Here is a 13,032-nt window from a genome sequence, read left to right as displayed (position 1 = left end):
GCTGTCTCTGACAGAATTACAATGTCATCGGCGAACCTCAAAGTTTTTATTTCTTCTTCATGGATTTTAATTCCTACTCCAAATTTTTCTTTTGTTTCCTTCACTGCTTGCTCAATATACAGATTGAATAACATCGGGGATAGGCTTCAACCCTGTCTCACTCCCTTCCCAACCATTGCTTCCCTTTCGTACCCCTCGACTCTTATAACTGCCATCTGGTTTCTGTACAAATTGTAAATAGCCTTTCGCTCCCTGTATTTTACCCCTGCCACCTTTAGAATTTGAAAGAGAGTATTCCAGTCAACATTGTCAAAAGCTTTCTCTAAGTCTACAAATGCTAGAAACGTAGGTTTGCCTTTCCTTAATCTTTCTTCTAAGATAAGTCGTAAGGTCAGTATTGCCTCACGTGTTCCAGTATTTCTACGGAATCCAAACTGATCTTCCCCGAGGTCGGCTTCTACTAGTTTTTCCATTCGTCTGTAAAGAATTCGTGTCAGTACTTTGCAGCTGTGGCTTATTAAACTGATTGTTCGGTAATTTTCACATCTGTCAACACCTGCTTTCTTTGGGATTGGAATTATTATATTCTTCTTGAAGTCTGAGGGTATTTCGCCTGTTTCATACATCTTGCTCACCAGATGGTAGAGTTTTGTCAGGACTGGCTCTACCAAGGCCGTCAGTAGTTCCAATGGAATGTTGTCTACTCCGGGGGCCTTGTTTCGACTCAGGTCTTTCAGTGCTCTGTCAAAGTCTTCACGCAGTATCGTATCTCCCATTTCATCTTCATCTACATCCTCTTCCATTTCCATAATATTGTCCTCAAGTACATCGCCCTTGTATAGACCCTCTATATAGTCCTTCCACCTCTCTGCTTTCCCTTCTTTGCTTAGAACTGGGTTTCCATCTGAGCTCTTGATGTTCATACAAGTGGTTCTCTTATCTCCAAAGGTCTCTTTAATTTTCCTGTAGGCAGTATATATCTTACCCCTAGTGAGATAAGCCTCTACATCTTTACATTTGTCCTCTAGCCATCCCTGCTTAGCCATTTTGCACTTCCTGTCGATCTCATTTTTGAGACGTTTGTATTCCTTTTTGCCTGCTTCATTTACTGCATTTTTATATTTTCTCCGTTCATCAATTAAATTCAATATTTCTTCTGTTACCCAAGGATTTCTACTAGCCCTCGTCTTTTTACCTACCTGATCCTGTATCAAATGAATATGACAGGCTGCATGTGGGAAACTAAATCCTGTCTATGAGGAAACTGGTGCTCACAAGACAGAAACAGTAACACAGCGAGTAACAAAAAAAAAAAAAAAAAAAAGTCGGCCAACACACACAAACAGAAAACAGAGCTGATGAAATAGGAACAGACAGTACCAGTTCAACCACTCTCATAAAATAGTTGACAGCATTTTGGGTCAAGGAAGAAAAAGGAAATGATATAGTTAACATGGAGGAAGAAATTAATGTGTTTGAGTCTGGATATGGACAAAGATGAGGTAAAGGCTTACATCTTCGACAATGATGGCAACCTGTAGGCTAAAGTTGTGGTAGAGGAAGTAAAGTCAGTTTTGCGAAGTTTTAAAGTGGAGGAATTGATGAATGAAGGGATAGCAATAATAATGAGGTCAAGGAAAAACTGTAAAAGCCAATGACAGTATTTTAGGTAGCAATGTTGCACAACGATGCAGTTGCTTACAGGTAGAGAATAGTTTAACTGATGTGCAGCAAATGAAAGTTCAGGTAGTTGTCAAGTGCTCTGATTTGAAATTGGTGGACAGGTTGGAAAAGGCAGGTAAAAATGTAGAGATTAATGAACCCCAGGATCTAAGTGTGAACATACTTGCAACTGAACAAAAGTCCTTTAGCTGGAAACAAATTGAGACGGATTTACTAGAAGATGTTTATGAGAAACCAGTTCAGAGTAAAATAACTCACCACATTATGAAAACTAACATCTCAGGAGTATTAGTGCATTTTCTTCTTGACAGTGGCAGTGAAGCAAGTGATTTGTCCCAAGCATTTTTTGATTCTATTCCTAATAAGAGTGAATTAACTGTCATGAAAGTACGTGGTTTGATAATAATAGGTGCTACTGGAAAAGTTTCTAGACCAGTACAGCATGAAGCTTTGATACCCATTGGTAGAGGTGACTTGATAATAGACCATCCTTGTTTAATCGTGCTTGGTTTAAGTGTTGAGATATTAATAGGTACAAATTTCTCAACAAAGTATCAGGGAAGGATTGATTTTGACCAGAACAGCTTAGTTTTAACCGTAACTGACTCTCAGGTAATAAAAGAGCCTTTTATAGGAAGTTATATAGCCAGTAATAATGAAACCTGGGAACTGCCTATTAGGGTAATGAGGAATAAAGTGTAGTTACAGGAAGATACTGAATTCAGTAATAATGTACAAGATGCTAATGCAGAAGGGAGCTATATCCTAGAAGAAATAGAAGCAAAGGTACAGTCAACAAATCAAATTTCTGATAAACAAAGAGCAGAATTAAGGAAAGTGTTAACCACACATCACAATGTATTCTCGAATACACTTGGTGAAATTAAAGGGTATGAATGCCGTTTGAATGTAAAGCCAGGGCCGGTATTTTTCAAGAAAGCTTATCAGATACATGTTTCAAGAAAACAAGCAGTTAATGGCATGGGGTGTCATTGAGCAAGCAGTTAGTGAATACAATCCTCTTGTTGTTGTGCCTAAGCTTGGTGGAAGTGTTAGATTAGTATCCTAATAGGCATTTCCCAGGTTAGATTAGTACCGAAATTGTAATAAGAGAGAGTGACCGTCCCCAGAATATGGATGAGCTAATTCAAAAATTCTGAGGAGTTAGGTACCTCACATCTATGGACATAACTTGCGGTTACTGGAATTTGCCTCTGGCAAAGGGATCATGTAAATATACAGCCTTTATGTACGAAGTAGTGTGCTACTAGTATAAAGTATCCCATTTGGATTAAATATTTCTGTGTGTGCCTTTGTAAAAGTAATGGCTCATGTATTGGGGCAGGAACTGTTAGATAAGGTAACTATTTATGTAGATGATATACTGTTGGCAACTCCTGCATGGGAAGAACATATCAGCCTACTTGACAGGGTGCTAGAAGCTATAGAAAAAGGAGGTATGAAATTGAAGTTAGAGGAGATAGAGTGTGTAAGGGACAAAATAAAATTCCTTGGCCACAAAATTAGCAGAGATTGAGTATTACCTGATCCCTCCAAATTATCAGTCATTGAAAAATTTGCAGTGTCCCGAAATAAAAAGCAGCTCAGGTCAATGTTCAGTTTGTTCGGGCTCTACCAGCATTCTTTTCAAGATCACTTGTGTAATGCACCTTCTTTACTCAATTTGTTGAAGAAGAATACCCCATGGGTTTGGACTCAGGAGTGCCAGTCTGCTTTGAAGAATTAAAAAACTGTTTGATAAATAGTCCGCTTTTACACCATCCAGATTTTTCAAAACCTTTTGGCATGTCAGTTGACGCAAGTGGTTATGGGATTGCAGTAGAGGTGTTTCAGATGGAAACAGAAGGCGACAAAGAGGTTCATAAAACAACCGCTTTTGCGAGTCAATCAATGGAACCTGCTGAGCGAAATAATGGAATTTTAGAATTAGAGGCACTGGCCATTGTGTTTGGTATGCAGAAGTTTGAGCATTATTTGTTAGGGCACAAGGTGATAATATGTAGTCATTACAAGGCACTTACGTTTTTAAAAACATGCAAACTGAGACATCCAAGACTACCTAAGTGGGCTATGTACCTTCAGCAGTTCGACCTTGAAATTAATTACATACACGGGAAAAACAATCTGGTAGCAGATGGGTTATCAAAAAGTGCTGAGTTATGCAGAGTATCAGAACTTCCCTTAGTGGATAGGAATGAAGTAAGCATGTTGGCCATACATGGGCTCAAGGAGGAAAGTGGCTTGGAGAAAATATTTAAAAACTTAAGACAGGAGCAGAATGAGGATGATCAGTTGAGGTTAGTCAAAAGCCATTTTGGAGTCCCTAATTATGCAAAAGTAGAACTGCAAGGTTTGCAAGAGAGCTTCTGTAAAGTTTGGAAGGTAGGAGACGAGGTACTGGCAGAAGTAAAGCTGTGAGGATGGGCGTGAGTCGTGCTTGGGTAGCTCAGTTGGTAGAGCATATGCCTGCGAAAGGCAAAGGTCCCGAGTTCGAGTCTCGGTCTGGAACACAGTTTTAATCTGCCAGGAAGTTTCATATCAGTGCACACTCCACTGCAGAGTGAAAATCTCATTCTGGAAACATCCCCCAGGCTGTGGCTAAGCCATGTCTCCGCAATATCCTTTCTTTCAGGAGTGCCAGTTCTGCAAGGTTCGCAGGAGAGCTTCTGTAAAGTTTGGAAGGCAGGAGACAAGGTACTGGCAGAAGTAAAGCTGTGAGAATGGGGCGTGAGTCGTGCTTGGGTAGCTCAGTTGGTAGAGCACTTGCCCGCGAAAGGCAAAGGTCCTGAGTTCGAGTCTTGGTCCGGCACACAGTTTTAATCTGCCAGGAAGTTTCAGACAAAGCCCACTGCCATGATATGTCAATACACAAAAGTGTTGAATATTGGCAATGAAAAATCCACACACAAATAAAGCAGTACCACTTCATCCTGAAAAGGTCACTGTGTGGCGCGAGTTCACGGCCTCATTTATCATAGGACCATATTTTTTTAAAGAGACAGGTGCTTCCGACACTGTTACCTGTACCGTCACTGGTAAGTGCTGTGAGTGTCTTTTGAGCAAACCACGTCATTCCAGCTCTCCAATAGCATGAGGGTGTGGAGGGGATCATTTTTATGCAAGATGGCGCACCTCCACAAATTGCAAATACAATTAAGCAGTTACTGAAGCGCCATTTCGGAAATGCTAGAAATTATCAGCTGCCATTTCCCTACAGCCTGGCCGTCCAGATCACCTGATCTTAATCTGTGTCACTTCTGGCTGTGGGCTATCTGAAAGATGTTGTGTTCAGTGTTCTGATTGCAAACTTAGCTGCATTGAAGGAACACATTGCGCAACACATTCTGAACATGACCCCGGAAACACTTCTATGAGTTGTGGAAGATGCTGTTTCTCAATTTCAACTTGCTGCAGAAAACAATGGACAAAATATCGAGCCAGTCACACTGAAATTAATAATCTGATTTGATTTTTATTGATGCTTTTTATGCGGTTTTTGGCCTCCAATGTGATATGATTTTGCTGTGGTGGATGGGCTTACGTAACTAACAGTATCACACCTGTACACTGAGTAGTACAGTTTGTTTAATGTCAAATGTACATCTTGGGCATTGCTGTATGATTCATTTGCCATTTGCAGTCGACCACTATTAAATTATGATGCTTGCAGGGCCATCTATTGCTACATTTTGTAATTGTTTATGTTTCTTCTGCCACATGTTTTCACCTGTCTCCAAAAAAAAGTTCTGTTGCAATTTGACGTCATTCTGAGCAATGGTGTTATTTCCACAGTGGTTTAAAAGTTTAACTTTAATTATAATCACCCTGTACATTTACATACCTCCAAAAACATTTTTGGTTGTACGACATGTTCCACTGTGTGTTTATTACCCGTGCCATTTTAACGGAGTGTATATTTATTTTATGCATCTAATTCCGTAGGCTCAAATTGAGGAGCAAATACACAAGCCATATGTTTAGGCAAACACAATCAACAATATACCACAGGAATCAGCTTAGTTTTTCAAGGAACTCCTCAACAAAATCGAAGGGGTGACCCATGAGGGAACTCTTCAGCTTTGATTTGAAAGAGAGTGGTTTGCTGCAAAGATTTTTGAATTCTTATAGTGGCTTATTGAAAATGGATGCAGCAGTATACTGTATACCTTTCTGCACAAGAGACAAGGAAGTAGATTTCTGCCTAGTATTAACTGAATGAAAGCTGCTAACTACTGTATACCTTTCTGCACAAGAGACAAGGAAGTAGATTTCTGCCTAGTATTAACTGAATGAAAGCTGCTAACTACTGGGAATAAGCTGATACTGTTAACAAAAAATGACAGCAAAACATATATATATATTGAGAGTCCAATGTCAGAATACATTCCACACAGGTTTATCCAAAATAAAATTACAAACAGACTTGTCACAAGTAAAAACATACACAGCTGAAATGGACCTTGTGGAATTTGGCATGTCTGTATGTGGAGTATTGCTTTGATGCTCGTCAGTTGTTAAAATCCACAATATGTAGTAAAAGTACACATTTATGCCAATGTTTACTTTTACATGACGAGTGGAAACTTGGAACCTCCTCACTTGAAATGCGTTGTGCAACTGTACAGCATTGATCCAAAGATATACCTTATGCCATGTAAATGTAAAATTGGCATAAATGTGAACTTGGACTATATATTGTGCAATTTAACAATTGACAAACTTCAGAGGAATGCTACATACCTAGATCTGCAATGTTCCACAAGGTGCACTTTAGTTGGGTATATTTTTACTTGTGAGAAACCTCGCTCAATGTGCAATATACTCTCCATTATGCTGTGTAAACTGTTTAAGTAATGAATGCAAAATGGAACATGATGTACAACCAAAGAAGTTTCTGAAGGGATGTAAATGTATAACTGTCATTCCCTCATCTGTAATGTCTAAAAAAAATAACATTAGAGTTAGTATATGTAAATGCATAATGTTACAGTTCTGAAGATGTTAGTCTTACCTGTTGAAACTGATTCAATAAAAAACAGTTTTGAACACATTCTTGGCTATAAAAATGTCTTTAATGATGATTAAGTGTAGCCAAGTCTTTGTTTGTCAGTGCACTATGTGGCTCCAAAGTGTTGTGCTATTAAATGACTGTCAAAAGAGCTGTTATGTATGTAGAACAGTAAATAAAGGCTGTTTTCCTAGTTACACTAATCAGATGCAATTACACAACAGGAAGCTTCAAATTCTGGGGGACATACTCATTCCTGTTGAAAAATAATGGTTATTATGTAGCATATGATGGTTTATTTGAAATTAATGTATTTATCCGTGTTATACAGTAGTTTGTAACTTGGTTTATAGGCCTATACAAAATACGTTAGCGCCAGCAAATATGTCCAAGCTCAAAATCAAATGTTTACATATGTGAGTCATTAATAAGATATAACTTTAATATAGTTTTAAATTTCTAAGGTATTCATAATTTAGTGGCTTAATGAATTATTTTGCGTCTTTAATGCAGACTACCAATTAGCATCTGATAGCTGAAGGATTCCCTAACTAACTATAACTACATCATATTTTAGTAAGTAAAAGTTGTTATACTGTAAAAGAATATTTAACATAGATGTAAATTATTAGCAACATATGACATTATCACCACAAAACTACACAAAATATGAGAAACCTGTTTCATTGTAAATGTAAATATGTGCTCAGGTGTTGTAAACTGACGACATCCATACAATATTTATTGTTCCACGGATGAATAAATAAATAAATAAATAAAATAAATAAAAAGGTTGTTGATGTATTTGCTGTGGCACATCAGAAACAAAATCTGACATATGGGACTTGGAATTTTGACAGACGACATGCAAACAGAGTGGTATGGATATCTAATGACAAATGTACATCAAACTACATTATTTCAAACAATAAATATTTATTTTTATTTACAGTTACATATACAATTGGGGTGTTACGTGCTTTATCATGGTGAGATATAATTTCTGAAAAACAAAATTTTATTTTAAATTTTTCTAGTATATGAGCTGTATCCATGAAATATTCAGTGGCACTCTTAAATGGTCTACTTATTCTAACTGTAGTAAACTGCCACCCAGAAAAATCATAAAATTCACTTAGTGGCCATGTGACAGGGTCTGACATAAATGTTATTGTTGCCATGTGATACTGTCTAGCTATTGTATTACTTCAATGCATCATGGTTCATGACATTTATTTTACCGTCATAACCTCAGAGCAGTATTACTGAAGGACAAAGCAATCGTACAACAGTCCAGTATATTTAACTTATACAGCGACCACATAACAATCAAGTACATTTAACTTATACATCATTTGCCAATGCAAGCCAGCAGCATGACAAATGCTTTTTACGAAAAACACTATGTACAGATTGGTGCACAGCTTCACAAAGTTTTGTACAGAATCGAGTCCCCATGGCACACTGAATCTACTCTTAATTATGCACGTAGTTTCTCAACTTGATGATGTGTTGTCAGGGGTCACAGCCTTCTTTCTTTCCTTCACTACATCATATTTTTCTGCATCTTGCGCTTTCAATACATACATAAATGCTGCTACTCCAAGTACGAGACTATAAAATATCACTTCGTGCTGCTTGTCATGAGAAAAGAATGCTTCCCTTTGGAGGCGCGCTTCATATTTAGCTTTATCTTTCTGTTTACGGGCAAAAGTTTCACCGTAATGTGCTTGCGTCCACTCGTCGAAGTCATATATAGGTGTCCTTCCAGTAGGTGCAGGGGGCTTAGCTCGGTGCATCCTCGATTTATAGAATTTCGCTTCTGGATCGTCTGCAACATCTACCGTTCCTGCAGATGCATACTGCGGCCCTGCAGTGTGCAGTATACCCTTGTCATACAACTTTCTCAGTTTCAAATTACCGAGAACTTCATACGCCGTTGTTATGTCACGAAATTTTTGGGATGCTTCTTCGCTTCCTTTATTTTTATCAGGGTGATATACCATTGATAATTTATAATATGCATTCTTAATGTCACTTTGTGTTGCTTTGGGTGTAAGGCCTAAAGCATCGTAGTGAGATTTCATACGTTGTGGACTCGAAGTAAAAAACCTTTTCGGATGAAGATGACCTCCGAACTTTGTCGCCCGCAACAGGTACATTGTGAGGATGTCTTCTTATTCTGTTGACATTATCAAAATTACACAGTACTCCGGCATGGAACTTTCACAAACACTGTACCCCCATCTTCCGACATTTCAAAACATCAGCGATCAACTGCACGGCTTAAAGATATTTATTTGTATGACTGCTGACTGCTGTATGCTCAATCATACACTCTGATTTCCTACTTCTGGAAGGGACATATATTCGAAAGTTCAGAAAAATATAAATTCTTGTTGCTTACAGTTCGTAAATTATATATGATATTGAATAAATTAATTTGTGACAGTTTTACATTGAAATGTGAATTAACAGGTAGTTGTAATATAATGACAGGCCTACTGTAGAAGTGGAATGTCTTTACGGACTACGTTTGGTTGTGTTAAGTAAAGCAAATAAAGCATGGGTTTGTTTTTGTTACGTACTCGAAGGAATATGGAAAAGCGGTAGTATAGTGATTTGCTCATTTGTTCGAAGCATTTTATTGTAGTTCAAGAATGTCAAGACCAGAACACCAAGCGCCTCCTGAGGTGGTAAGTTTAATACCACCAGCCACAATAGAAGTGTAGTGATAATATTTTCAATTTCAACGCCTTGCTCGTTTAATTTGCTTAAACGATAAGTCATCGAACGCCTACATTCACTGATACGTGTCTCTTGGTACGCCCACCTCCCACACACATATTAATACCTTGTCAATTTTTACGAAAATGTCATCAGTAATTGATGGTGTTCTAGATTACATCGTGAAGCAATATATTACAAACGTTTCACTGCCTCGTGCACGTACAATCAATTCATATTTTCTGACTGGCGCATTTCCGGAGTACCTAGAAATTTCTTAAGTGACCCTATTCATAAGAAAGACAGATCAAATGTAGAAGCTATAACCCAAACGCCATATCAGGTTTTAGTAAAATCCAAAAAACACAAATAAAATTTTATTGCCGTTCAACAGTTTCAGCAAATGACAACGTCAAATTACAAATGTATGTAAATATGCAGTGTGTATTAAGAAAAAAGATTAGTTCATAAAAGCTAAAACAGCATTTAGTTACAATAATTTTGCAATAAGGTATGATATTAAAGTTACAGAAATTTGAGCGAAACATGTTACATTATGTTAACAACGTTAAAGGAATTCGGTACGTTCTCCAAACAATTACGACTATTCCGTCATTCTCACATTCATAAAATTCATTAACCGATTTAAAAATATTAATGGATGACCAGCTGCATAATATGTGCTTAAATAAGTCTAAAGCAGCCTCTACACATTGTAGAAGCAATTTACCGAACATTTTCGTACCCGCCAGTTCATAGGTGCTCGATGATGTAGATAGTCTACAGTGAGGTATGTCAGTATGTCTATTATTCTTTGTTCCATGGGAGTGTAAATCCTGTCAAAGCTGAGAATGTGAAGAGATCAAATAAAGGAACAGCTCTATTACAGTTAAGGTATTTGGTGAGCAAGTTTTTATGGAGTTGTAATAAGCCTAGTAACTTCCTTTTGAACTACCAAAATGTCCTGAACATGGGTGCTATTGCCCCAAAGAATGCCCGTAGTATAAAGTACATGGAGGGGGGGGGGATGCAAAATAGGCTGCACTTACATAAGCCAAAGTTACATATTCTTTTTTTAAATTTCTTCCCTTGTACAACAATCTAGACAACCTTGCACTAACATATTTTTTGTGTTGATTGCAACACGGTTTACTAACATTAACAATACCCAAAAACTTAAAAACTACCTAAACAGTCTTCTACTGGCAAATCTCTTAAACTGAATACAGATGGTTGGGTCTTACTCTCATTGAGCACATATCCATTAGATCAAAAACACCAGATTAACACCTGCAATATGGTGTCTTTAGTTGTAGTTTGAAGCATATTGGAGTCTGAACTGACACTGAAAAAAGTTGTATTGTTAGAATAGAAAATTGAGTACACACACACACACTGAATAGCCAAAGAAACTGGTACACATGCCTAATACCGTACAGCCACTGCGAACATGCAGAAGTGCCACAACATGATCTGTCATGAACTTGACTAATGTCTGAAATAGTGTTGGAGAGAACTGACACCAGGAATCCTGCAACGCCATCCATAAATACGCAAGAGTACGAGGGGGTGGGGATCTCTTCTGAACAGCATGTTGGAAGGCATCCCGGATTTGCTCAATAATGTTTATGTCGGGGGAGTTTGATGACCAGCAGAAGTATTTAAACTCAGAAGAGTGTTCAAGGAGCCACTCTGTAACAATTCTAGGCATGTGGGTTGTGGCCTTGTCCTGCTGGAATTTCCCAAGTCCATTGGAATGCACAATGGATATGGAATAAAATAGCAACTCGTTTGTAATTGGAATAAATAACACAAGTCCCAAAACTGAGGCTTGGGGCACACTACACTTAATTTCAGCTATCTTTCATCTCTACTTTTCAATACAGACAATTTGCTTATGATTATTAAAAAATAATTCAGATATGTTACCAACTTTAAACTAATTAATTGAGAAGAGAATCGCTCTTCACAGCCGAAGACCGTGCTAAGTAATGTAGTCCTATAATAGGTTATTGAAATTTGTAGACGAAAACAAAATTCTCACTGATACTCAGCATGGATTCATGGAAAAAGAAAGCTCCAAGTATATGGAATTAGAGGCAATGAGTAAAAGTGTTCGCATTGTACTTAACAAGAAAAATAAATTTATGTGCACAGAAGGAAGATATTAAGACGTGTTTCTGAGATGCAAAAATTCTAAAAGTATTTCCTCAAGGATTCACTGTTGGGGTCGATCCTACCTTCTTGTACATAAATTATTTAGGGTTAGACATTAAGTCATGCATAAGCACTCTAAATTCTAGTCAACACAGTCTGGAACCACAACACCCCAATTCAGTAGTTAACCTTTCCTCCAAACCTCTCTCCCAATCCGAAACCTCTGTCCTATCCAAAGGCCTCACCTTCAGCCCCACTCCCAGATTCAGCCAAACAGCCCTCGTCAAAGATTTACTGTCCTACACTCGTACTCTCTGCTGGAAATATCACTTTGCCATGAAGAAAAATAATCCTAATCCTACCCCTAATGATCCAACTCCCCAAGACACTATCCAAATTGAACCCTGTCTGGAACAGTTCCGTCCTCCGTCACAGTGGGACCCACCTCCTCTTCCTCAAAATCACCCTCTCCAAACCTTCCAGGAATTTCTGACTTCCAGCCTTGCCTCTAAATCCTTCTTGGAAAACCTTAATCCTACTCCCAACATCACCACTGCTGAAGCCCAGGCTATCCGTGATCTGAAGGCTGACTGATCCATCGTCATTCTTCCGGCGGGGAAGGGTTCCACAACCGTGGTACTTGATCGTCGGGAGTATGTGGCTGAGGGACTGCGTCAGCTTTCAGACAACACTACGTACAAAGTTTGCCAATGTAATCCCATTCCTGATGTCCAGGCGGAGCTTCAAGGAGTCCTCAGAACCTTAGGGCCCCTACAAAACCTTTCACCTGACTCCATCAACCTCCTGATCCCACCGACACCCCGTACCCCTACCTTCTACCTACTTCCTAAAATTCACAAACCCAAACATCCCGGCCGCCCCATTGTAGCTGGTTACCAAGCCCCCACAGAACGTATCTCTGCCTACGTAGATCAACACCTTCAACCCATTACATGCAGCCTCCCATCCTTCATCAAAGACACCAACCACTTTCTCGAATGCCTGGAATCCTTACCCAATCTGTTACCCCCGGAAACCATCCTTGTAACCATTGATGCCACTTCCCTATACACAAATATCCCGCACGTCCAGGGCCTCGCTGCGATGGAGCACTTCCTTTCATGCCAATCACCTGCCACCCTACCTAAAACCTCTTTCCTCATTATCTTAGTCAGCTTCATCCTAACTCACAACTTCTTCACTTCTGAAGGTCAGACATACCAACAATTAAAGGGAACAGCTATGGGTACCAGGATGGCCCCCCTCATACGCCAACCTATTTATGGGTCACTTAGGGGAAGCCTTCTTGGTTACCCAGGCCTGCCAGCCCGAAGTTTGGTACAGATTTATTGATGACATCTTCATGATCTGGACTCACAGTGAAGAAGAACTCCAGAATTTCCTCTCCAACGTCAACTCCTTTGGTTCCATCAGAT

At 38.8% G+C, this 13,032-nt stretch overlaps 2 protein-coding genes across 2 annotated transcripts in view; one reads left to right on the top strand and one right to left on the bottom strand.

The window, feature by feature from the left end:
- Window positions 1–7,628: 7,628 nt before the first annotated feature.
- On the bottom strand, window positions 7,629–9,000 carry LOC126100681 (dnaJ homolog subfamily C member 30, mitochondrial). Its single transcript, XM_049911298.1, has one exon. It carries the CDS (start codon window positions 8,872–8,874, stop codon window positions 8,209–8,211), a length of 666 nt encoding a protein of 221 aa, XP_049767255.1. The 5' UTR covers window positions 8,875–9,000; the 3' UTR covers window positions 7,629–8,208.
- A 226-nt stretch (window positions 9,001–9,226) lies between these two features.
- LOC126100678 (probable 18S rRNA (guanine-N(7))-methyltransferase) overlaps window positions 9,227–13,032 on the top strand; it is a 57,997-nt gene continuing 54,191 nt past the window's right edge. The window contains exon 1 of the mRNA XM_049911296.1: window positions 9,227–9,408. Coding sequence (XP_049767253.1) covers window positions 9,373–9,408 — 36 coding nt within the window. The 5' untranslated portion in view covers window positions 9,227–9,372. The remainder of the gene's footprint in view (window positions 9,409–13,032) is intronic.

This window comes from Schistocerca cancellata, chromosome 9 (assembly GCF_023864275.1).
Source record: "Schistocerca cancellata isolate TAMUIC-IGC-003103 chromosome 9, iqSchCanc2.1, whole genome shotgun sequence".
Taxonomy (NCBI): domain Eukaryota; kingdom Metazoa; phylum Arthropoda; class Insecta; order Orthoptera; family Acrididae; genus Schistocerca; species Schistocerca cancellata.
The sequence above is the reverse complement of the archived record's forward strand: the minus strand, read 5'-3'. Positions and strand labels throughout refer to the sequence as shown.

Excerpts from the sequence above, each read along its gene's own strand:
- LOC126100681 (XM_049911298.1), bottom strand. The coding sequence starts at position 8,874 with ATGTACCTGTTGCGGGCGACAAAGTTCGGAGGTCATCTTCATCCGAAA.